The sequence below is a fragment of the Nipponia nippon genome, unplaced genomic scaffold (genome assembly GCF_047370975.1).
Source record: "Nipponia nippon isolate SJK-2023a ecotype South Korea unplaced genomic scaffold, ASM4737097v1 scaffold_9, whole genome shotgun sequence".
NCBI lineage: Eukaryota > Metazoa > Chordata > Aves > Pelecaniformes > Threskiornithidae > Nipponia > Nipponia nippon.
In genome coordinates, this window is record NW_028262413.1 from 29,346,679 (window position 1) to 29,373,285 (window position 26,607).

Below are 26,607 nucleotides of genomic sequence, written 5' to 3' on the forward strand. Positions count from 1 at the left end.
CAAGGCCCCGCCCCCGGGGAGGCCGCCGCGGCGGCACCGGTGCCTCGGTTCCCGCCCGCCGTTGCCCCGGGCCGAGCCGCCTTCCTCATCCTGCCCCCGGCAGCGGGGATGCCCCGGCCCTGTGTGGCGGGAAGTGTTCCCCTCCTTGCCCCCCCCGCCCCGGCGGTCCGCTGCGGGCTGAGGTACCGCGGGGAGCGCCCGGCAACTGCGTGCCACCGGCCCGGCCGGACCCCGCCCGGCTGCCCCGGGCGACCCGGCGGAGGTGCAGCCGGAGAGCCGTCGCTCTTGGCGGTGCGTGAGGTGCTGGGGTGGGCTCAGCCCGGTGCCGCCGGAGGGCGGAGTGCGGCGGAGAGCCGCCGGGAGCCCGGGCGGCGTGTGAGGCGGCGCCGCCGTGGCATCTGCCCAGCGACAAACAAAAGCGGTTTTGCAAGCGGCCTCCGGTTTTGAAGCATTTGATGCTATTGTAAAATCTCAGATTCTAGAATTGGGTCGTTTACAGGAGAAAATGGCTGTCATGAACGAAGAAGAGTGTCAGGTATTTGTTGCAGCAGAGAAAAAAAACCCACGCGCTTTAAAGCATCAGAAAACAAAGCTGTCGAAATAGGGGAAGTTTAAAATTTGTATTTGCCTTAATTTTTGAGGTACTTGTCTCGTTATTTTTAAAAATGTTGATGCTCCTGTGCGTCAGTTCTAGGAGCCGGCTTAGGCTGTGGCTGTGGGAGGCCCCCAGCTGTGGAGCGTCCCTTCCTGAGCAGCATACGGCAAGGGAGACAGCGCTGCGCTTCTTACAGTGATAACTAAGAATTGAGACAGCTGTCTTAGAGTCCCACCTAAAGCAGTTATGAAATGCTTATTCTTCCTTATGCTTAAGGGTGGTAAGCTAGCTTGGGATGTTCTTCAGAGTAAAGCACCAAGCTTGAACTAAGGCAGTTTGAGCTCAGACCTCTGGGAATTACTGCTTCATCTGACTTGTAAAAGCTTCTCCTACCTGTGAAATGGCGATAATACTTCCACCTTCTGTGTGATCCGCTTAGACAAACAGTGATGCAGAGACTCTCTTATGATATGGTGGGTTCTGCTGTCTAAATAACGGTGTGGCCGTTGCTTGCAATTTTGTTCAGTCAACTAAAGTCAACTCTTTTGTTGTCAGTTCAAAAATTAGTTATAGAAATAAATGAGACTCTCAGCTTTGATTTAAAACCAAGACTGAATTTCTAAACTCAGTGGCTGCAAAGAGTGATACAAAATGTAGAGTGTAATATATCCTGAAAGTTTAAACTCAAAAGACTATTTAAAAGAAAACCAGAACTGCCTTTGGTTTTTTATACTTTTTTGGCAACATAAAGATTTGGATTCTATCTCAGTATAATTTGGTGCCAGTTTTTGGTGATGGAATTATCAAAATGCTTGCGGCCTTTCCATTTACTTACCTCTGTCCTGTATGTGCTTGAAAACTCAGCACTAAGACTGTGTGTTCAGTTTGCTCTCGTCTTGAAAGTGTGAGTAAGTAGAAATCCTCAAAACTGCCCAGCATTAGTAGCCACTATTTTCTGGGGGTCGCTTGCTCCTTCCCCCGTCCCATGACAGGGCACCGAAGGGTACTCACAATTTTTGAAATAGCATACTGTGTGTATGTTTTGTTTTATTTTTGATAATGCTTTGAATTGAGAATAGTCTCTCAGATGTTGTCTGTAATTGCAAGTGTGCAGAATTCTCTTGATACTGATTTTCTTCTGGTAACTACTGCTGCTTTTTCATTTTAGTCTTAAAATCCAAATTGGTCCTGCAGATATCTGTTCTAAATGTTTCTGTAAAATTTTTTTTTTTTGTTCAAAGCTTGATCATACTTTACACCTATTGGCTCTTCTGTTGTGCCACTTTACGTTCCACAGCTTACATGTCCTATTCACTGCTTCCCCCCAGCTTTTTGCAAATTGAGGCCTGCTCCCATCTCAAATTGACCTGTGACGTTTCTAGGACATACTAGCTGAATTTTTAATGTTTTTACTGTACTGCTTCCCATGAGATGTGTACATCTGTTGTACTCCTTTCTTTATATTTGTTTATTTTGCCATGATGCTTACCAAAGGACTTCATAAATGTTGATTATGTGCTGATCAGTATATTCATGTTATTTTCTTGTGTTTTCTGACTGTAGCTGCATGTACTTTCTCGGTTTACACTTTGATTGTAAATTGAGTGGAGGAGAGAAACTGGGGAGAAAGGATTTTTTACACATATTTTCAACAGATTTTGATCTGTGTCTTATAGGTGCTACCATAATAATACTACATTAATAAGCCATTAACAGTGGCTGGTTTGGGTCTGTTCTGAGAAGGGCTAAACAACACAGTAATAAAACCATTAGTAGTTACTTTGCCTAGAAAAAAGATGCCTATATAGAGATAGCAGGAGTTTCTTTCCCCTAGTGAACACGGTATTGAGAATCCATATGAGGAAATTAATGGTATTAAATGTAGTCTGCATAGGAAACCATTAATTTTTTTATTATTATTTTGTCCCTAGGCAAAGCATTGTCTTGTGTAAAGCATCTTAAAAAAAAAAAGTAATTTTTACTTGATTTATTATGGATAAATTAGGCTTAATGAAATGAGGTCAGAAACCTCCATCTTCCAAGATAGTGTATTTTATTAGGTTAGATAGATAAGAGCATAAAACCAACAAATTTGGCACAAGGTTTTCCTTTCTGTTTGTTTTCTTTAGCATTAAAAACTCTCTGCAGAAAGTTCCTGCTCATCATAACAAATGCATTTAGTCAGATAGTCAGCATCTTTCACTGGTTTGAGGGCTGTGAGTTTTGCATCTTTCTCAAGTTCTGTTTATTCATTCATAAGACAGGGCTCAGTCCCATGAAGCATTCTCTTATAGGCTAGCACTTCCAGACAAATTTAGTGTGGTCTAAGCATCCAATTGGTCATGTGTTGGAAAATCAATCTACTGCAGTAGCACGAAACCATCATTTTCACTCATTTTAGGATGTCTGTCTTGTAACTGTGTATTTACAGCTCATTTTTTATTTATAGTTTGCAGTAACTATTGAATAAGAGGCAAGTTGTGACAGTTGGTGAAGCATATTACAATGGTAATGTTTTGTAGCTCTGTAGCATTTTTCATTCAAGGGACTCACAAGCATTTTAATTATTTTATCTCCACAGCACCTATTGTACATGAACATTATTATTTCTCATTTACCTGTGAGCAAACAGAATTGTGAATAGGGTTCAAGTAAATAAGACAAGCCCTGAAGACTCAGAGTGGATTTCCACAGCTTCGGTGGAGGATAGAACTTTTCCCATGTAATCATTGCAAGTAGTGGTCATTGTTGCTTACACTTTCAGTAGCAGGGAGCCCTAACTTAACTTACAGAAAGTAGCAACAGAATAAACTGACAGACAGCCCTTCTATATCAACACTGTTCTTGTTGCTAACAGGGTGAATCTTTACGAAGAGCTAATCTGCAAGGAAACATCTGTGTGGGAGAGAAATTGTTTGAATATTTGGTGTAATGGGCACGAAATCCTGCAGGTTCTTTTTTCCCCAATTAAAAGGATAACTTTTGATTATGTCTATATATGAAAACTCAAAAAAAAGTTGTAGCGACTGAGCTTGAGCAGTGAAGGCAGTAGATGTGCAACTTGATTGTTAAAACTCTATGTGGATCTTCTCGTTAACAGGTAAAGTGATCTCTGTTCATAGTATCTTGATCTTCCTTTGACAAGGAATAAGAGCTTTCATACCTAAACCAGTCAAGTTCTTACTGCATAATTTACAGAGGCAATTTAAGGTAGTAGGACCTGTCTGTTGGAGGTTATTAAATTTAACATCTCTACTAATAAATCAAAGTCAGCTGGTGGAGCAGCCATGGCTAGCAACAGTTCAGCGCAAGAGACTTTGCACTGAAGGCGATCAGGAGTGCTAGCATGATTTGGCCCGTTCCCTGAGCTCCGGCTGTGGAAACACATCCCTGCAGCTGGGGTCAGATTGCAGCCTAAGGTGGGTGTTAAGCTATTGCAGCTGACAGCCATTTTGCTATAAAATATTAAATCTGGTGTATGTGGTTGATAATATATTTTCTGCTCCATGAATTAAACTTTTAAAGCAGATGAACAGTGGCTACTTAACCATGTTCTCTGGTATAATGGCCAGTGTAATGTCCAGACTGTTGTATATATACTTACACTAATTAATAAACTTTATTTTACAACTGATGGCAAGATGTATGCTATATATTGATAAATAGCTTAAAATCATGTGCTTTGGCAAACACTTTAGAGAAATTGAAATACGGTATAGTGTGATGAAAGGCTGGTACTGATAACATTAAGGTCAGATCTTGCTGTGTACATAGAAAAGTATTGATTTGTTGCAGTAGCTTATGCTGGGAGTAAGTATTGCTTAACACCCAACTGGCAAATTAAACTAATCTTTGATAAATACGAACAGATAGAAGAAGTGAAAAAGAGCAAACTGGAAAATTATCTGATCTTTGATACATACAAACAGATACAAGGAGTCAAAAAGAGTTTGTGCATTATATTGTCTTTAACTTTTACCCAATTAGTATAGCAAGGTAATTATGCAGTGAAATATAGGTACCACAATAGCATGCTTGAGAAGAACTAGCTAGTGTAGTGGAACCCTCAACAATCAGTGTTTGAATCCTCTTTTTAAAATTCTGTGCATTTTGATCTTATTTAATAGTGGAAAATACTCTTCAGGGTATGGAAAGAAGAACTGAAGAAACAGTTTATTTTCTGTCCATATGCTCAGTGGGTGCCGTTCCCTTGGTAAGTTGCGTCTTTCTTTTAAAGCAAGAACTTCTAACTGTTTTAAAGCAATCAACTCTCTTAGCCATACCAGTTTTCCTGCATAATTTCTCTACATTACATGAAACCAAAGCATTTCTAATATGCAAGAGAAAAGCGGAGGAGGCAGAGTGGAAAGCCAGGCCCAAAGGCATAAACGGGAATATGTCTGTGAACCTCAGGAACTCTACCTCTGGCCTGCTTTGTAACCACAAGTAAGTCTTACTAGTTGGTGCTTTCCATTTAGCCCTTCTGCTTTTTATTGTTATTATTTTGATTCTAAAGATAGAGATTAGCTGATGTGTGTGTCATCTAGGATACAGTGGGACCAAACAGCCAGGAATATAAAAGCAGGTAAAAAAAAGAAGACATGAGATGTCAGCCTTTTCACTGTAGTAATACTGTTAAGTATACAGAATGACAAGATGAAAAGATATGGAGCCCAGTGCACCCCTGGTGTCAATTCACTTTTGTATAATGACATTAAAGATAATTTGGCCATTGATATTTCATCTGATTTGCATAGGCAGCTTGAATTAAGTGTCTGTGAAAGGAGTGCTATTTCACGCAAATCACTTGACTATGTATTGGTCTGGTCTGAGTGAGAACAGCTGCTAGCTCTGGCATTTCAGTAGCACCAGATATGAAACACGCTTAATTATATGCATAACCACTACAGCCAATGATGAAGCTCATTCAGAGTTGAGGATATGTAAGAACTTTCAGAATTGTGAAAGTTCTTAATCTCAAGGGGTCCTTACAGATTGTTGCTTTTTGATTCAAAAAAAGTGTGTTAAAAGAGCACTTTTAATAAATGGAAATACTGTATTTTGCAGGTTTGGGTTTTTTTCGTCTTTACGTTCTGACTTGCTTATGGAGAATCTTTTTGAACATAACAAGAATCCAATGCCACTGTACCTTGGGGAAAAGGAAAAAACCCACAACACTAGTGGCTACAAAAAGAGAGGTCAACTTGGCTGTGTAACAGTCGATTCAACTGTCTGATATTCGAATAGATGCTAGCAGCACTCTTGATCTGCTGGTAGGTCATTCAGAGTTTGTATTGTTCTTATCTATTAGCTTCTTCCTTCTTATTTTGAAACTGTGCTGCAATATATTCTATTGGTAGAATCCATTTCTTTCACTGTTAAAATTCTGATGTTTGCTTATCGCTAATAAGCCTCGTTGAATACATTCTCACCCCAAGCCATTTATTTTGTATATATGGTAATACCTTGTGGGTTTGTAACTCAAGGTGGTGCTGGTTTGCAGTTCATCAGATCTGCATTTCTAAATATTACAATCTAAGTAAGACATCTCTTGGAACAGTCTGTGCTTCAGCACTTCGTAGATTGTTTTTACTACATATCCAACACATTTCATAGAATATTTTTACTGTGTATACAATACATTTACTTTCAGTATTATTGTTAAACGTTTGTTCTTTGTTGTTATATGCCAAGGTAAACCGAACTCCTATTATCCAATGCTGTTATCAGGTCAGGATCATTAGAAGCTCTAGGAAAAAGCACAAGATAATTCTCCAGGTGTTTTTATTAAACATGCTAACTTGCTGAGGAAATAATGACCATTGGCGGAGCTGTAGGTAAAGAAGGTAGGCATTTTATTATTAAATATTTATATACCCTCTCCCGTTCCTGTGTGTACAAATGGGAAGTGAGCAGTCCAAAGAAACGTATTCATAACAGGTCTTTCCTCCCTGTTCCCATCCTTTCTCACTCAGCCTTCTTCCTACTGTTGTTATAAGAGCTTATCCTTCTGCAGATGGTAGATAATATAATTTTGTTTGAGTTTATTAATTTTGTCTGTGTGCATCTCTTACATGCTCTTTTATTTCTTTTATTTTTTTTTTTAATTTCCCCGGAAATAGGGTTGTATTAGTTTAAAATACATTGTGAGCCCTCTAGTGGTACTTTCTACCTTTGCTTTAGGCTGTGGTAACTTTTTTTCTTTCCAGCTGTGCTTGCTTGAGCCGAAGGAGTCAGATTGACGTCTGTTTAAACTACTTAAAAAAATTAGGAAGATTAAATTAATGTGAGAAGGAATACTTGCATTCACTGGCATACCTGGGAGTTTGCCACCTCTGGTAGTGAACTCACATCCTTGATAGCCCAGGCTGGTTATAGCCACAGTGTAGACATCAGCATTTACTGTGGAGCCCCCGCGGCACCTGTGATGATGTGGGGACACTCTGGACACTTTGAGCCTCCATCCAGCTGTGTTTAACATTGGCAGCATGGTACAGGTCAGATCCAAGCACTGAGTAGGATGTACTTTTATCTGTGAGGAGACCAGCTGCAGAAACCTTTACTCTGCTAATCCATTTTTCTAGTTACTAGATTTGCTCTGTGTGTGCGTGTATGTGTAATACGACTGCGCTACCGAGCGCCATCGGGTGACGCAAAGCTGCTCTAAAACACGAAGGTGCCGAGCTGGAGCGCCCTGAAGTCAGGGAGCGAGCAAGCGAGCGAGACACCCAGGCAGTAGGGAGCTGATTTCTTCTAGTACTGGCTACTCGGTTTTAAGTTATAAAAGCTCTGTATGCCTCTTAGAAAAGCGTCTGAAAAAGGGGGAGAATGGCATCACTGGTTTTGGGCGACACCTGCCTGTGATTTTAACACTTTCCTTCCCAGCACACTCAGGTCAAGCCTTTGCAAAGATTTCTCAATACTGCGTCCTTCCTCATTGGACAGGTACAGTCAGAACCAGTTCAATGCAGGCTTTGGGATTTTTCCAGCGCACTCACGGAGTATATGTGCTCTAAATGCCTACAATACAGAGGAATCCAGCTACTTCTGATGGGATGCATTTGCATAGAGGAAGAATTCCTCATTTAAGATGGGTAATAAGCAAACAATATTTACTGATGAACAGCTAGATGCCTACCAGGTAAGATATCTTAGTTTGCATTAGGGGAAGGAAAGGAGAAACATATCTTAATATGTTTGTGGGGGGGTTTTGTTTTGTTTTGGGGAGTGTTTTTTCCAAATATAAACAAAAACTTCATTTGTAGCCTGCATGCATGTATTCTACTATTCCTTCCCAGCAATTGTAATAGTATTGTAAGGATGGGTTCTTAAATATAGTTTAATTCCCTTCTCTGTATACAAGGAAAGGAGTCAAATCCTCGATGTCTGGACTAGGAAGCAGGATAAGGATGGTGACTAGCTTGACAATGGGAGTTTTTAGTAGAATCTTTCTATTGAGTGTTTTGTAAAGAAGAAAGTGTAGCAATACCATCTTTTTCTCTCCCTGATACCTTTGCTGTCAATAAGAGGGGAAAGGGAAAAAAATAGTGTCTTATCTAATTTTACTTCTCCTAAGGGTAAGTCATAGAAACATGCTTAGCATAATTCCAGAATAGGTATCCTTATGCTTGCATCCACTCCTGGATGGCAGTTTCCTACCTTGACAGAAGAAGTATACATTTTATATCCAGGGATAGCTTATTGGTGGTACTTTATTTACTTCACATTGCATCAACTGATTTTTTAATAGGGTAAAAAAAATAATAATTCCCAGTTTTCAGTCATGTTTCAGCACACTGCAAATCTTGGTGAAATGGATCGCGGGAAGCTATCTGCACAGTGGGCATCTTGAACAAGTTTCTGAAAATACAGTGAGGCAATATATCGAACAGAAGTGTGCTGAAGGAGGAGGCAGCTGACTACTTATTAGGAGATGCAGACAGGGCTGGCTGCATTGATCTGTTCTCTTACATGAAGCTATAAACATAGACAATTAACAGCACAGGATATTAACGTTTAGTTTATCTTGTGCTAACCAAGGGACAGATCCAGTGCACACAAAAGCAAATAACTTTCTTTTCACTTTCAGAATCTTTGACTTAATCCCTTGAACTAGAAACAATTATTTTAAATACTAATTTTCTTTGGAGTTACTGCTAACAAGGACTTTTCACAGGTGTAGGTATTTATACGGAGAGTCAGGCAATGGATATATGCTTTAAAATGCTTTAAAATGTTATCCCATGCAGAAAACAAGTCATAAATTAAATGCTCTTATTAAATTCCTAGCCTTTTTCTTGTCATTGTAGGAAATATGAAAATGGAGCTTCTTTAATTTCCACTTGGTTACACGTCACCCTCACCAGCAGTCTATCAGTGTAATATATTAGTCTAAGTTAGTGATCTTAGACTTAGTAGTCTAAGATCCAAAAAGGCTTTTTTACATCCCTGCTGAATAGGCAAGAGGGAAATCAAAGATCTGTAAAACACCAGTGTCAGTCTTCCTACTACCAATAAAAGTGAACACAGAACAGAGACAACTGCAGTGCAACAAAACAAAATCCAAATGTAATTAACGTTATCTTCTTGGCATAAACTGGCAAATGCAAGAGCTGAAATGTCATCCCTAATTCACTACTCTTCATGTAGAAATTGCCTTTCTCTAATGGCTTTTGCAGCCCCTGCCTTGCATAATGCTGGGTAATTGATCTCAAAGCCTGGCAGTAGTTAGGCCCAGTGGATTGAGCCAGCCTATGGGATTTCTCTGTTACAGGCAGACTTGTAGTTCATTAGTATAGTGCTAGATAATTTTTTACTAGTAAGAGCACTTGTTATATATGCTAAGTACAATAAAATGACAAGTTTCGGGACAATAATCTCCAGAATGTATCAGGAAGGAATATTAGCCTCATGCTGTGAACAATCAGCTAAAGTCCTTATTTTGATGGTGATTTGCCTCTGATCCATTAGTTATTGCATACCTCTTGGATCTTTTAAACACAGAAATCCTGGGGTTACTGCTGTAGCCATCCACACAGAGAGCTCTTGCCTTTCCACTACATTCTGGGGGAGTATGCAGTTGCTGTAATACAAACGGAGATGTTTGACTTGGGAGTTTGCCGTCTTATCTGCCTTTTTCTCATTTGTGGAATTCCTTCAGAACAGAAAAGGGGAGAATGGGGTAGTGGTTCCATAATTTTAAAATGCAGGTTTTTCATTTCTTGAAACAGCATTTGGGTTGCCAGGCCCTCTGAACACGGGACCAAAGTAAAACACTGTGTACCAGGGTCCACTTTGCAACAGGGTGTTGTGCACATCTGTACCCCAATGTACAGCCAGGCATCTACATATAAATTGCTTTTGAAATGGATCATTGATTAATCCTTTTCTTTCTTTTTTTTTTTCTTTTTTTTTTTTTTTCTTTCCCCCCCCAAATGAGAACTAGGCAACTTCTTGTGAATTTGTATGTCTGTGAGTTGGTACTCTACTCCTCACAATAATACCCAGGGTTACAGAGTCTGTAGTATCAGTATGGCAGAAGCAAAGGAGTCAACTTAATCCTTTTTGTAAAATAGATTTTTTTTTTTTTTCATTCCCCACAATTCCTATTAGAAGACTGTTCAAAACTTCACTCCCCTCATGGTTAGACTTATCATTTCTTTATTTGAATGTATTTCTGGCCACTGTGTTATCTGGTTGTAGCTTTTTTGCTCTGAGCTTATAGCACCTGAATGCTACTTTCATAGTGAAATCTTTTTTTTTTTTTTTTTAATGCATTATGTTTTAAGCGCTTGTTCCATAGGAGACACTATAAGATGGAAAAGTGAGAAGTTAATGTGCTTAAAGTATGGGAAAACCATATGTAAGTGGCTTTAGTTTTCAGGAGTAAAGATTAAGCTGAAGAAAAATCACCTGCTTGAAAAGCTAGCATACATAAATCTCAGATCATTCATATGATATTAGTGAAATAAAATAAATTTATTTTCTTTGTCTAAAACTTTCTGAAATGCCCATGTATAAACTTTTTTTGCATATAAACTATCATATTGAAGAGTCACTTTTTAGCAGCACCTTACATTTACACGAAATAATTGTAAATCTGGTCACCCACAAGATGACCTCAATGTTTTTAATAGGTTAGTGTTTTAAATACTCTTCATTAAGACTGGTGATAGGTGGCCAGTTGAAACTTTGTAAAAGAGATGCACAATAGGACTTGATAGTATTAAACCTCTCATAGCTTCCCCCACCCCCCCACCCCAAGAGGTAGAGGCAAATTGTCTAAAGAAAGACTGGAAAGCTGCAAATCTCCTAACACCTTGTCATATCACCTGTTATTAAGATGGTGTTCTAGTTGGCAGCTCTTTTAAATTTTCATAAATTTAGTGAAATGTTTTGGAAATTAGGCTTTTGCAAACATTGGTTTCCTCATTGAGATTCACGTCATTTAAAAAGTTAGCCTTGTAAGAGAATTAATTCTACTGGGGATTTCTGCTTCTTATGCCCTTAGAGTACTTGACTGCTTGGGGGTGTTTTTTGTGGGTTTCTTTTGGTTTGGTTTGTGTTGGGGTTTTGTTTGTTTGTTTGTTTTTTACATAAAATGCAAAATCTAACCAAGGTCTGGTTAGGGAAAAGGTAAGTATTAATCAGCAAGAAAGATGTATTTCATTGCAATCAAAGAACATAATTTTAAAATTAAGCTTTTAAAAGTTGTCTACAGATTTTGAAGGTCAAGTCTCATAATGAGAAAAGAAAATGAACCAGTATTTTTGAGTGATGCTGTATAAGGATGCTTGGAGCAGTAGAAAATAAAGGTATATAATAAAGCAACATCAGAGCTGTATATTGGCCTCAGTGCACTGCATTTCTCACTGAGAAACAATTATATTGAGTAGGAAAATGCATAGAAGCTGTGCTTGGGGTATGGACAAACTACTTCACTGTTCAATCAATCTCATTGCCTTTTCTGGGGTTACTTGAATAAGTGGCCTGAATTTGATATGAATTTGATTCTAATTTTTTTTTCTTGACAGACAGAACCTGGAGAATATAGGGCACAACTATTTTATATCAGATATTACTGGTTTTTTTACAAGCCATTTCTTTTTGTATTTGTCATTAATGGGATTATTTACTCTACATTATTTAATGCAGCCTCTGATGCAAACTGATGTATATCCTGGCTGTCTTGTAGGCAATATTGCAATAGAAGACAGTAATATGAAATAATGACTTCCTTCTTTTGCACAAGAATTTGTCTATTACAGAACTAACTTTTTTTCCTTTTATTAAAATTCTCATCAGAGTGGGATTCAACTACATTTCATGAGAATTATGCAAAACCAGATGAAAGTTATGATCTGTCAAGAAATGCCATTTATAAAGTGAAACTAGGTCATCAAGCTATCTTTTGATTTAAAAAGCTATGCTTGACTTAATCAGGATCTCTGATGAAAATGAACCCTTTGCAAGAATACAAAAAGTGTATTCATCACAGGTTTTCCAGGATCTTCTGTAAAAAGTACTTTTCAGTTTGATAGAGCATTGCTGTTAATGTGCAAATATTAAGTAGCATAATAATGGAACAAGGTTTCTGTGAAATTATCCTTTAGTCAGATTCTGGTTTCATGTTACCATTTGGTGCATATATAGATTGAGCAAAGTTACATTTGTTGACAGTTTGTTTCTTCCTCAGTCATTGCTAATGTCTAACTGTTTTTACTCCCATGTTGCAATATAAATATATAAACTGGTTCTTATAGCTGCAGATTTTTCCTCCTGAAACTCAGTGGGTATTTTAGTTGTTCTGGCTGTAGTTCTAAAATATATATGATCACAAATGAAGATAAGCTGGATGTTAAAATCTCCGTTGACATTCTGATGCAACCAGCATTTTTTAAAATAAAAGTCCATATACTGATACTATTATTAATGCAGATATTAACTCTGACAGGATTTTTTTTTTTTAGCGTTTAAATCTGGATTCCCTGAAGTACTTGCAGAGCTACAGAACTTAAAGACTGGTGCTAATCTCATTGACTTCCAGTAACTCTTTATATATTTACAGTGATGAAAATACATAAGTATCTTGCTGACTCAGTCTTGCACAACTCTGTACCAGTCTTAGTTGTATGGCAACTAGAATAAAAGTATTGCATTTGTAAAATGTTACCAGAATAGACTTAATAATAGATCTGATATGAAGGTTCATTTGCTTCTATCCAGAACCGTTTTGATTACTTCATAGGATTATGGTGTTTTGATTAAATGTTCTTACACACATTGTGTATTTTTTGGCACAGTACAAAACATATTTGTGATTTAAAAAATGAAACCTCTGAAATAATTTGTTTGAAATATTAACATTTAAAATGTTGCAGCATCCAGTACTTCTCATTTATTAAAAGCTGTTCAGTAAGACAGCTATATGGATCTAACCTGTCTTGCCTTGAGGATATTGTCAAAATTCCTGTTAGTCATTGGTTTACTTTATCTGCGGCTTGCTGGCTTTTGTTTTAGACTGTTTTTCTAATTTGGAGTGATTTTGTATTGCTAAGACTGTTTTATATTATTTCCGTATTTATAAAACTTACAATGGAGCTGTTGCAGGATCAGAATAAACCTGCCCTTATGAAACTATACATATAAAAGGCATAATTATATATGTATTGTCTTAGAGGAGAAATATGCATTTAATGGGTTTAAGATATATTATTACATAGTAGCTTTGCATACTTGAGCATTGCTATTCTTTCATTCTATCATTTCTTTCTCCAGTTTTTCTTCTTTTCTTTTCTGAAGTGTTTTGCTTATCTATGTGAAATTAGTTTTACTTGAAAACTGTGCTTTATGCACAATAATATTTGCTTCTAAAAGTGGTAAGTGATAATCTTTCATTCAGTGGACTCTGCTGCCATTCATAAAATTCATGCTGTGCTCCAGTATTGGCAATAGATCCAACAGAAGAAATAACAAGTGGTCTGATTCTGGAGCCATACCTTATGTTAGGCTGTGTATGCACACTTTACATAAAATCAAGTATCAGCATTCTCAGCACAGTTATCTCTGTTCTTATTTTCTGTTCAAATCCCTGTAGAACTAAACATAAAGCAGAACCGCTCTAGGAGTTTGCAGTAAGGTCTTACAGACTAGTGGAAAAGGTAGTGGACCACCATGTTTCAGTCTGTTCCCATTTTGTCCTAAACCTGCATTCACCTAACATAGGAAATCAAAGAATAAAACTAACAGCCTGTACATTCTGCTCTTTTATAAAGTAAATTTTAAGAGCAGAGACCATTAGCCCTACTTTACAAGCAATGTTGAGTGACTTGCAGAAAGTCACACTACCAGCCAAGAGCAAAGCCACCCATGGAACCTAAGTACACCAGCTATCTGACTCTTTTCTCTGCAAAATATTTTAAGAACCAGTTAAGCCACCTAAATGCTAAATTTGAGAACCTAGTCCCATTATATAAGCTAATGATCTCATTGAAATCAATGGGAAATTTTCTGTTTGCTTTGTTCTATTCACTTTGCTAGACGTAAGGAAGTTAAGGGGATACTTGTAGATTAGTTTAAGTGGTATCTTACTTTCAAAAAACCAGCAGTGATCCTTTGTCAGACTTCTAATTAACTTGATTATTAAGGGCACAAGGACAGACCAAGTGGGGCAGTTGATCTTAGAAAAGGAGCACGTATTTTCTCAGGGGCTGGAGTAGGTGACCTTTCAAGGCAAAGCCTATATTCTAAATAACCTAAAACCCACAAGGGACCTCCTGTTAGCAGAAGTTTTTCAGGCCATTGTATAGCATTAGAAATAAAAGCAACAATTCTCAGGATAAATTCTTGCCAGAAATCTTGAATTGATAAGAATTATGAAAACTCTGGTAACATTTATTTGTTCGGTATTCCGTTTGTGCTTTTCTAGCAGGACTCCCAGTGGCTTTAGTGTCCAGACAGAATAGACAGTTTGCTTTTTAAGTTCATAATAAACTCAAATACGGTCCACATAATAGCAAATGTGTTCCGTGGTATCTCTGGCTTGAAGGAAGATGAATGTCATCATATGCATAAATGACGAATGCTTTCCAGGACCAACTTCACCTTTCCTTATGAGGGACTTAATTTAACATTTTAGTTTACTATTTATTGTCCATCATTGTGTATTTTCTGTATGAATGAAGTAGCCAGAAGAAAATTGGATGATTCACCTCCGTGTTTCTTTGGCCAAAAGTCTTAAATTGGAATTAAATTGCTGGAGTTCCAGCAACTGTAAAATGTGATTATGTTATTTAGACCCTTGCTCCATCGTGACTTTAATCCAACTTAGGGCTATGCTTTCAAAACAAAACAAACAAAAAAAAAAGGGCAGTCCTGCACCTCTGTCCTGCCATGAACAGATACTTGTTTTAGCTTCATCTCTTTTACCGGTGCTACTGACACTATATTCCAAGCACTAAAAGGAAGTGATCCAAGCTGGAAATGAATCCATTTTTGCTAGGTTAGTTTCCAAACACATTAGTTCCTTCCTTCAGGGTTCTCTGATGCAGCTATGCTACCCATCGGTATGAAGTCTGCATAAAGGAAGAGGCAGAAATAAGAAGCTTGAGAGAAGCGAGAGAGATGGCTCGCCTTCCCTGTCAGAGAGAGCTTGGAGCCATGGCTTCTACATTTGCCATTTGAGACCAGACAGGCTTCTTAATGGTAAAGCATTTCTTAAGTGGTGTGTGTGATCTTGCCGTGGATCAAAAGTATAGGCCAGGTCACAATTAATTTGTGGTGCTCTGACCCTGAGTAGCTTTAAGACCTCTGCAAGTGGTCTGTGAAACCACTGTAAATTTTTTTGACACCCCTCATCCCTGACACACAATTACATGTAATTGGCAGGCATAATTGGAATACTGCAGTCAGTAACAGTGATCAGGCAGATACTTGCAACTACTTTCGTTATAAAGGTTTTCAATATCAGTGGTTTTTAGATTATATTAGTAAAAATTTTGTTTGATAAAAAAAAAGGCAGACAATAGTGTCCGTCAAAGACGTGACGTGACACAGATTAAAAAAAAAATATGTGGACCTTCAGCAAAAAAGGTTTATGATCTGACCTCTTAATATGTCTTCCAATGGCATTTTTGCATGATAACTGGAAGGTAAAGGGTAACTTCTCTTTTTCATCTTTATCACCGTTTGCATATCAATTCACTGCCAGCTTTCTAGTTAAGTAACGGTGTCTGCTGTTTTCTCAAGCCTATATAATTACGGGATGATTGCTGCTGAGGGCATTACAGTTATTTGTGAGATTGCACTTGCCTTTCATTAGTAAATGAAGCATCCTTAAGTGACAGTTTGACTGTAAGCGTTGAATGTGCTGAAATTAATGAAGACTTAACCAGCTGGCTCCTATTTCACTTTGTGCAGTTCCAGACAATGCGACATCAGTGTCAGCAGCTCACAACGTGCTTCCTATTGTGCCTTGTAACACTATTCTGCTACGCAATACACTAAAGGAAGAGCTGCTTCTCCTGCCGCTTTAGATGGAGGAGAGCAAGCAAACTCAATAATTGATACCATGCAGGACTGATAACGTACCTGGATACCTGAGACAAGCTGTTTGACTGCTTCAGCTAGCTGTGATCATTTGCCTTTCCCCTCCTTGGAAGAAGCAGGCATTTAGCCAGAGTGATTCTCAGCTTAGGGAAGAAATGCTTTTTTACTAGTTGACTGAAGAGCAGGACTGGAGGAGTCATACTAGTTGTATGTACTCTTTAAGTATGACTTACCAAGTCTGATGTTGTTACCCTGTCACTAGCTAATTTAAAAATATGATATATTTTAAATATGTGTACATTAAAGGAGGAAAACTACTAAGAGCTGAATTCTTAGGCAAATGCCTTGCCACATCACATGGGCCTGTGAGAGAGGTGGGTAATCAGGAAGAATTTTGTGGTTTGGTGGTTGTTCCCTATATATACACCCTCATCAGCCACTAGCTCTAAGACAAGATGATGCATATTCTCTGACTTTATGACCTGAACAATGTTCTAAACTGATCATCCAATATTTCATTGCCACCAGTATTCCTAGTTTTGGATGCAGGGCAGAATTTTCCCTAAATAGATAAGATAGTGGGGATTAGGGGATATTTCCATTAACGGGAGGGGACTGATTATTATGGTTCCTCACAGCATCTGAAAATATAACTTATTTTATGACTGATGTAGAAATACATGAAATGCAAACTATTTCACTGCTCATATTATGGTTCTTTTGTGAGGTGTGTGAATTCTGCTAGCAAAATGCAGGTGTTCATCAAGAGTGAATTAAACTAGTGTAAATGCAGTCCCACCGCAGAGCCATTCAGAATGCAAGTGAATGCTTGTAAGCTCTTCTTTCATGTTCAGCCAGCTCTACTTTGCATTCTAGTAAGTTATTTCAAATTCTGTGATACCACAGGGAAAGCTGAATAGTTTGCCTGCTGTTTGGAGCAGGGGCTGTCCTTTTATCCATGCTCCTAACATATGAGAGTTTGCAGCCTTCGCTGAAGTGACCGCAGTGCAAAGTGATTGTTAGCAAAAAGAGTTAACAACTAGTAAATAAGTACATGACTTTTATTATTAAATCAGTTGTCTCTAATAGAGGAATACTCCAAGTTAGAAGATAGTTTTCTTCATCTATTTGTTATTTATAACTTTCTAGATCCATTTATTGAATGTTTTTGGCCTGTACCTTACTTTTTTATTTCATTTTGTTTCTGGTCTGGTCATTCCACAGTGGAGAGGTGTTTCAGCAAGCTGGTTTTTTTTCTCCTGAAGTTTCACATTAACAATATTTTTTTACTGATAACCCTGTCCTTAGGATATTTCAGTTATTTTATAGCATATATTGCTTTCTGAGTCAAAAGCAGATGGTACAAAAGTGACATCTTTAATGTTTTTCTGACAGATCTGTGTTTCCTTCCAAAAGGTTGAAAAATAATTCTTTGCAGTTGTTTTCAATATTTCTATAGTACAATAACTTTTTTTTTTTTTAACAGGATTGCACGTTCTTCACTCGGAAAGAAATCCTTCGGTAAGTAAATGGTATTAAATTTTTCCTTTGTGATTCATACAGAAGGAACTAAATCTTTTTTTCTGACTTGTGAGGAAACCAAATAAAGCCAGTTATTTTGCATGAATGAATGAGTGAGTGTAGGATTGGACTCAAGAAACACAATATGTAAATATGTATAAAGAAACAGATGGTGATTAGCTTAATGTCAACATCATAGACTTTTCTAGGGATAAGCCATTGAACAGTTGAGAGCCAGTGACTTTTTATGAAAGGAATTTGCTGCTTTTCTGCTCAGTTATACCAACGAGGGCACATCCTTTGGTCAGTACAGGTTTTGGTATGGACTTCAGTGTGGGGAAAACTGGTGGAACTTAAACTGCAGAGTGCTGAGAATGTTTGTTTCTGTACAAACTTTCCCTACAGAAAGTCCCAAAGACTGGGATCACTGTTTGCAGTAGAAGAGACTTGTTTTTTTCAGTAGTGATTGATTGAGCCAAACTGAAGTAATTTCTGCCTATGCATATGCTGACTTTGTGCCCTGGATCCTGCCATGAATTCTGCTGTGGATTCTTGATCTTCTAACCATTCAGATTAAAGATCTGTGAAAGTATGACGTAGATCCTGTCCTGTCAATACACCTGTTGTTTTTCCTGAGGATTTTTGCCACATTGGGGAATGAGAATAAATCTGTTGTATGTATCTAGACCTAGGGGTTCATAATGCTTCAGGATTCTCCAATTTGAATAGCTTCTCAGACATAAGCAGCCTTTGTTTTCATAAACGTTGGGAACTGCTTTGAGATCAAAAATAGACATGGTCTCTGAGGCAAATGTTCTTTGCCTTTATTCTGTTGCTGTAAACATCATTAAGACTGATGTTCAGTGATTCTGTCAAGGCAAAAAACTAATGGCGTGGCTTTGAGTGGGGTGCTTTATTTTTTGCTGGAAAAATAGAGGTGGTATTTCAGCTCATTTCTTGCATACCTTGCTCTCACACAGAGAGATCACAGAGAAATGATGCACTCACTCCTCAGCAGTGCACAACATCTCTGAGACCACTGTGCAGTAAGAACATTGCAATACCACCACCACGTAAGCCAGGATTTAATTTGGTCTGGGTCCCTCTTATATAATTGTTATGGTTTAATATTTAGTCACATTGTTGGAGTACATTTTCATGATACATGATGGTGTGACCGAATGAGTCAGAATATGTGTGCAGTGAGTGGGTGATAGTTGGCCCAAAGATAAGCTAAGCTTAATGCAACCTGGCTCCAACAGAAATATTGGTGTCCTCAAAGCGAGTCAAGGATTCGCAAAAGTGAATTACCATAGCATGGATGTAACTTCTTTAGGAAAGCAGTCCTCAGCTGCAAACCTCTAGGAATGACACATAATCGTTCGCTATAAAGAGATGTCATTCTGTGTCTGTGGTACCCTACAAAAAGTCATGCAGCTTAAATGAAAATGCATGGTCATTGTATGTTCTGTCAGGGCTCAAAGTTGTTAGTTCTGCTTGCCAACACTGGCTTTGGCAATAAGGGAATTTGTCATCACAGTTTGTTCAGAAAAGCAGCTGTGAGCCCAAAATAACAGACACTTCGTGGTTTAGACGTCAGAAGTGATTCGGTGATGTTCCTCTACCGTCATTAATTCCAGCAGTTGGATACGGAATAAAAGATGTCCCTGTGTGGCCACCGAATCTCAGCTATATACATTATATAGCCAGAAAAGAATTTCCCGAATGGTTTAGTGTAATTTCCTGTATAAAACAGAAGAAGAAAGAAGAAGAAGAAAAGTGACTGATTTTGGTACTTGTACACCTAAAATACATTTAGAGAAAAATTTGTGGACAAATAGGAAACCTAAAACATGTGTGGTACAGGCCCAATTTAAAGAATATGACCTAAAATATGACCAATGTTATAGCAGGACTGTAACATTGGTGGGGGGAGAATGGACTCAGAACTGTAAAATGCTGATGAAAGAAAGGAAATAAGGAATCAACCATCTCCACAGAATTTGTAATTAGGAAACTGCTGAATCAGAATAGGCAAACTTTTTTTTTAATCTGGAAAACAACATTTCCAAACTGTAAATTTGAACCATCATGTGCAACAGAGAAAATATAGAAGGTGTGCTTTGAAAAACACACTGAAGATTTTAGGAAAAGATATTTTAAAGTAATGAGATTAGAAAATATCATTGTATGGTAGGCAAACAGGAATTTACAGTATTGCAAAATCTGGCTATGAAATGAAGAATCAGCAAGTTCTGTTCTCTTTTTCTGCGTTGCAGTGGATTAAAAACATACGTTTAGAGAATGAGTTTGCAGTGTGCAGCTTTGACAAGCAGATAAAAACTGGCTGAAATGAAGAGATTTCTGTACGGAATTGTCATAAAACTTTCACACGCATTCTTCATTTTTTCTTGACACATGAAACAGATAAAACTTACGTTGAAGTTTGATATCAAGGCACTGAAGACAATGCTTCAGAACATTCTAAAAATCATAACAAGAAATTATATGGATTTGCAAATATTTTTTATATAACAGTATTCTGGGGTTGATTTTTGGTGTATGCCATATCCAAAACCTGAGACTGTATTGCACACAGGACCTTTGGTAACAGTAAAAACAGGTCACAATTTATTTCAGTAAGTAAGAGCACTCCACTGTCCTGCAGGTCTCTTGGCAGCATAAAGGAATATCTGAGTAGAAATGGATCTTATTTCCTTTTTGATTTAGGCAGATTGCACAGTACTACAAATTCCACAGTGCTGGACAGAACACTACATGTATCTCTTTCAAAAGTGTGTAATCTGAAACTAGATTTGCAGACAGATGATCTGTAATCTTTTTTTCCCTTGCATGGCAAGTGTGACAGAGGAGGTCACTGTAATTCACAGGACTTGATGATAAAGGAAGCAGCATTGAATTGTGGAAAAAATTCTCCTGCTATTCAAGAACAAGTGGATGCTTTTCTATCTAAGAAAGTTTGATGTGGGGAGTATGGGTGGGATAGGGACTGGGGAACTGGAAGCTCCTGTTTACTTTCTTACTCTGTCACTAGTCTATGCATGCTACTGAGCACCTTTGACAAATTACCACTGTAATTTGTCTGTGTTACCTACACTTAATATTTTTGTGCCTTTTAAGTATGAGGATAATATTTCCTTTGTCTTGCCTGTTTAGATTGCAAACTCTGCCTGGTAAGGATAATGTAAACTATTTTTATATGCAGCGTGCTAAAAGTGATCTTAGTTGTAGCTTTTACATTTTACGGTAGTGCAAAGCTGTTCTGAATATTTTTTAGGGTTATGGTATCTCTGAGAGGTGTTACTGTCACCTGGTAGACCTGGTCATTTAAATAGAACAATTAAAGAACAGCGAAGTGTTGAATGTGGCAAATAGTATTTAAGTTAAAACAACCCTGATAGATTTTTAGTAAGTGCTGTTTCTCTAAAAAGCATAGAAATGTAAATAAAGAATTTTGTCTTGGTTCGCTTTTCTCTCTTCAGTAATATAAAAGGGCATGAGTGATGCCAATGGTAATGCCCCAAATTGTTATAATTTATTGTGAAATAGAAGTGTAGCTTCTTCCAATAGGAAACGTGTAATGGACCTCAGCTTGAGTACTGTGAAAGCCTAATAATAAATTTTGTATTTCGTAACTGAAGTTCTAGGGAAACAATCTATTTCCTGAGAAGAGAACAAAGCATGCACTTAGACTCAATTACATTGTTTATGTTAGGCTAAAGAAACCTTTCCTGCTTATGGGCTGTGTATGGGAGATAAGGGAGCCACTGGCTGCGTGACTTTGCACACCATCTGTATCAAAAAGAGCAAAACCAAAAATACTTATGAGAAACAGTGCAACCTTAGAATATGATTGTGAAAAATAGATGTTCTTGGGGTAAGAGACTACATTAATGGATGGTGAAAAATAGACGCTCTGTTTGAAAAGTATGCTATACAAAGCTGAACATTAATGTTTGATTGTAAAATGCTTAGAGGAATAAAATCATGGGAGTAGTTCTGTAAAGACCTAAAATCATGGGAGAAGGAAGAGTCACTTGGAATCATTGTGTTTCCTCTTCTGCCTTATCCTCAAAGTGTGATGTTTCTGCTTATGGGGAACCTCTATACATAATCAGTTTATGATATGGAAGATAGTAATACATTCAGTAGCATTTATTTACTGTATATAAACTGTTGAATACAAATTGCTGTCTAACGAATAGAGTAGAATCAAGAGGTATTTCTGCATGTCTGAGGTGAAGTTTTACTGAGTGGAAATAAAATAGGTTATGACCCCCTCATTAATTAGCACTTACTGATTTAGCATGTCCCCACCTCAGTTAAGAGGGAAGTAAGTACTGTTGTGCATTTCTTTATGCACTGCAGAATACTCTCAGATGTGATATGAAGGAAGTGCAGGTCCAGTTCTGTTTAGGCTGAACTGAATTTCTTGTGCAGCTGCGAAGTTCAGTGAGACAATCCAGCAAGGAGTAACCTTACCAAAAAAAAAGTTAATAGTTTTTTGGCTGAAGCCAGCCACCCTAGCTGGCTCACCATCCATTCGCATGAGTGTTAGTGTGGACACAAGGGAAGGGGCGTAGTTGTGTAGGTGGGCATGAAGGGAGGAATATGGCAGCTCTAATTTAGATCGATTTAAGCTGATGTGAACCAGCATGAGATTGCAATTAGGTGAAATGGGCTAAGTGTTTTTATCTGTCCTTACAGGAAAAGCAGCCCATCAAAAAGCCCAAACAACAAAAAAATCTATTTTCTGCTGGTTTAATGAACTGAATCAGCTCTCCAAGGGATCAGATGAGTGCTAAAGCTGGCATAAGAGTCAGAGCGAGCAAATGCAACTGAAAATGAGGAAAGGAGAGGAGAGCAAGACTTAGCATTTCAGTACCAGTAAGGTGTTGGATTGGCTTAGTCTAACTTTAGAGTGTAAGACTTTGGTACCAGCATCAACTTAAGTCAACATAAACACAGGCTGCGGTCAAAGGGGTTGAGGACACATTCTCTTGATTGATAATCTGAGTGTGGATAATTTGCAAATTATCAGGAACTAGCAGAATTTATGAATTTAAGGTGAAGAAGAAATGAACACAGAATAATGAAAATGGATCTAGGAAAAAAATAAAGTAAGTTAGGTTGCAGCAGAGCCAAGCATGCCTGGTGAAAGAGAAAAATAGAAACCAGAGATCATTATTGGTGTTTGATAGCTATTTATCACCAGAAAACCTAAATATACTCTTACGTCTTTAATAGAGATGGTTAATTTTGAGAAGTGCTTAACACAACTAAGAGGATTCACTCATGACCCCAGGGCAAGAAAGTGTTAAAGAATGTTGGGTAATGTAGACATATTTATGTTATCACTGACTCAAAACATTATCTAAAATACATATAGGATAACTGACAAATTTTTAGAGTTGTTACTGATTTCATTGGTAGGTATGCGTTAGGGCTTTGAAAACATGCCCCACTTTTCTTAAGGACAATGTGGAAATTAGACCAGTGTGTATAACTTCAGGACACAACTTTGGTGTATGGAAAGATGCCAGAACACACGGGTAGATAATGAGTTCGTAAGTGCCTAGAACATAATATGTGCTTAGAGGCAGCCACTGTGGATTTGTTAAAAGCAGATCTCTTCCTCTGAGTGGCTGCTCTTGTGGATAAGAGAAAAGGAACAGATGCAACATATCTTTATTTTGGTAAAACCTTTTATATATTCCTGTATGTGTTAGTCCTTTTCTACCTGTATGAGTGTGCTAACCTCTTGACTAAGGTACTATTGAACATACTTAGAAAATTTGTAAGAATGGTAAAAAACATTGAGGTGAAGAGGGTTGCAGACACTATGAAGATCAAGATTAGCTTTTTCAACAGTGCCCAATATATCAGAGAAATTATTAGACCCAAAATGAGCAACAGGAAATTTACAGTCAAGTATTAAGAACTGAGAAAAATCTGCAAGCGCAGAATGCAATGTAACAAGAAAAAAAACCAAACAGCAGGGCAGGGGGTTAGTTGATCTAAGCAAAATGAGTGTAATTTTAACAAACAAAACCTACAAAACCCCCTGATGCTCTTGCAAAAAAGGAAAATGTAGTTCTAGGATGCATTAATCTCACCATTGTATATAAAATGGGAGAATTCCATTCCGGTCAGCATTGTTGGGACCTCAGTAGGAATGGACTGTCCAGTTTTGGGCATCACCATTCAAAAAAGATTTGTTGTACTGGAAAACATCCAGTAGAGAGAAACAAGAATAAGAGGAAAAAATGATATACGAAGAAAGGTTGGAAAAACACTTTATTCATAGCAATGAATCTGTTTATATAACATGCCTCTCTTGTGCTTGTAAATGGGAACAAATCGTTGAGTTGTTTCTTATAAGGCAGTATTTCCCTTACTCAGTTTTGTAAATCTGATTTTCTAGCACACAAGCTTTTACTCCAGTAATAATGCTTATCTGCTAGTCAGCCCATCTGTTTCTATTTCTCCCTGTAGACGAGTACAATTTGGCAAATACTCAAGCATTCAAACACAGGTGTTCTTGGATGTCTGTCCTAGCCAAAAAGCACAAAATCTGTATATTAAAAGTTGTGTAGCTTGAGACTGACTTAACCTAGGTAGACAACTGCTGGGGGAATGTGGCACTAAATTACCAAGCTGAGTGCCATCTAGGCAATGAACAAACCTTTGAACCTTTTTGTAGAAGAAAATTAGTAGTTCTGTTGCATTCTCTTCTCTGCCTGTGTCTTGGCATGTTTTTGATGGGTGAAAAGTGAGGTGCAAAGGAGCCCTTCTAGTCAATTCAGCTATATGCTGGATTTTAAATCTGAAACCTGCCTGAGAGTTACGTTAGGGAGATAAGCAGTGGTTTCCTCCAAGTGTCTGGAAAGCCTTCCTTATAAGGGAGCAAATGCAGCAAACTGCTTGAGATGCATCTCCCTGTGGAGCAAGTCGCTATGCACATGGAGGGAGGGGTTAGAGCACAGCTCCTGTTTTTCTAACACATCCCGTCTTTCAAAAAGTTTGGGGTTCATATGCAGAAAGGGGAAATTCCCATGTTATCAGCTTTGGGGAAAAAAAGTGTCTGCCAAGAAAATAAAGTTTGGGGGAACTCTATGCCCTTGGGAATCTTCCTGAAGCTGCTGTTGATCTTCTTGTTAATTATGTTTTTATTCTTGTTGTTAATAATGTTTCTGTATCATCTATGAATGGAAAAAAAAAAAAAGGCTTCTACATAACTCCTGCATCTCCTGTACCATAAAACTTTCCTTTATTATGTTTTATTCAGGTTGCACCTGTGTTGCTAGGCTCAGGTGAGGACAAAATCTTTCTCAGTGTTGATCTGCATGGAATCTGGAGTACTGGTGTACTGTGTCCAGTTCTGGGCTCCCCAGTACAGGAGAGAGATGGAGCTACTGGAGAGAGTCTGGCAAAGGGCCGCTGGTTAAGGGACTGGAGAATCTCTCATATGAGGAAAGACTGAGAGAGCTGGGATCTGGAGGGGTAAAGAAGATGGAGCTCAGTGACAGGACAAGTGGCAGTGTGTACAAACTGAAGCACAGGAGGTTGTGTCTGAACATAAGGAAGCACTTTTTCCGCCCCACCCCCCCACCCCGTGAGGGTGACGGAGCACTGGAATGGGCTGCCCAGAGAGATTATGGAGTCTCCATCCTTGGAGCTATTCAAAAGCCATCTGGGCATGGTCCTGGGCAACCTGCTTTAGGTGCCCCTGCTCGGCAGGGGGTTGGACCAGATGATCTCTTGCAACCTCAGCCATTCTGTGATTCCTTGAATCACCAGTGGAGAAGAGGCCTGTGAGCAGGTTTTTCAGTGGTGCTTCACGGAAGGAAAAATACTATAAACTGCTTTTATCTATACTTACTATGCATCAAGTAGTTCTGTGAACAGTAGAGTTACATGTATCGAAAGGCAAAGCCTTCCTAAGTCTGACTAGATCTTTTAGAATGAATTTATTATTCTAAATTATCTGCCAAAAACATTTCTCATGCAGAATTTCTTTTTAGTTTTACTGCAGATGGTTTAGGAGGATATTTATTTAGTATTGTCTTGAATTAATTTGTACTGCTTCATTTTGCATTGCAGAGATGAAAGAACACTTGACGTGTTAACTAAAAGCTGGCAGAAGGCTCATCTATCCACCTTTTCTCTTCCTCTTATGCTGCCTTTTTGTAGATCTGATTTCTGTGTCCAGTTATTGTATTTTATTGATATAATATAACTTCATCTGGAAAGCATAGAAGGGACAAGGCATATCAGTAACAGAAAAGTCACAAAATTCCTTCACCTTTCAACTCATCCTGCTTGTGTTTCTCACTATTCTTTGTTCTTTATCCTTTGTCAAATTTGGCAATTTAGTGAGTTGTGGTTCCAGTTTCTATCTGACATTCCTGGCTGGTGCCTTCCGATGTGGCACCAAGTTTCCTGTCCTTTTGGTTTCAGCTTCATATGGTTGATGCCTTTTTCTAATAGAATGTTCTAAACTCTTGTAATTCTTGGAGGCAATAATTCACTGAGGAATTGCTGCAGCACAGAGATTTATGCCTTATTTACCATGTGCAACATGTAACCATCGTTGCAAAAGCAGTTTGTGAATGTATGACATAAATCTGACACCCTGAAAGTACTTTCCTTATCAGTTGCAGGCAGCCCTGAAGGCCCCTCCTTCCTCAGTTTCTCAGCCCGGGATTAAAGAAGCTCCTTCTCTTTGAGCTGTGGCAACTTTTTCTCTGTGTATGGCAGACCTATGGATATAGGTCTTTCTGAACCTGTTCCTCAGCTCTGATCACACATTTGTATATCTGCAATAATAGCACTATAGGACAATTTGCATCGGGAGAGGGTTACAGCCTCTTGTAGGGTCAGTTGTAAATCAGTTCCCATCAGTGTCTTTGCATCAGCATGAT

At 38.3% G+C, this 26,607-nt stretch overlaps 1 protein-coding gene across 9 annotated transcripts in view; it reads left to right on the forward strand.

Moving 5' to 3' along the window:
• Window positions 1-26,607, forward strand: part of CIB2 (calcium and integrin binding family member 2) — a 56,239-nt gene that overhangs the window by 2,465 nt on the left and 27,167 nt on the right. The window contains exons 1-7 of one of the 9 annotated variants that reach the window (XM_087743083.1): window positions 112-4,014; window positions 4,723-4,808; window positions 4,921-5,041; window positions 5,663-5,868; window positions 6,326-6,441; window positions 7,541-7,736; window positions 17,628-17,662. In XM_087743083.1, the coding sequence (XP_087599209.1) occupies window positions 7,686-7,736; window positions 17,628-17,662 (86 nt within the window). In that variant the 5' untranslated portion in view covers window positions 112-4,014; window positions 4,723-4,808; window positions 4,921-5,041; ... (1 more) ...; window positions 6,326-6,441; window positions 7,541-7,685. Of the gene's footprint in view, window positions 1-111; window positions 4,809-4,920; window positions 5,042-5,662; window positions 5,869-6,289; window positions 6,442-7,540; window positions 7,737-16,935; window positions 17,017-17,627; window positions 17,663-26,607 lie in introns of those variants that run through there. The other 8 variants (XM_087743085.1, XM_087743084.1, XM_087743087.1 and 5 more) reach the window with 8 other exon arrangements.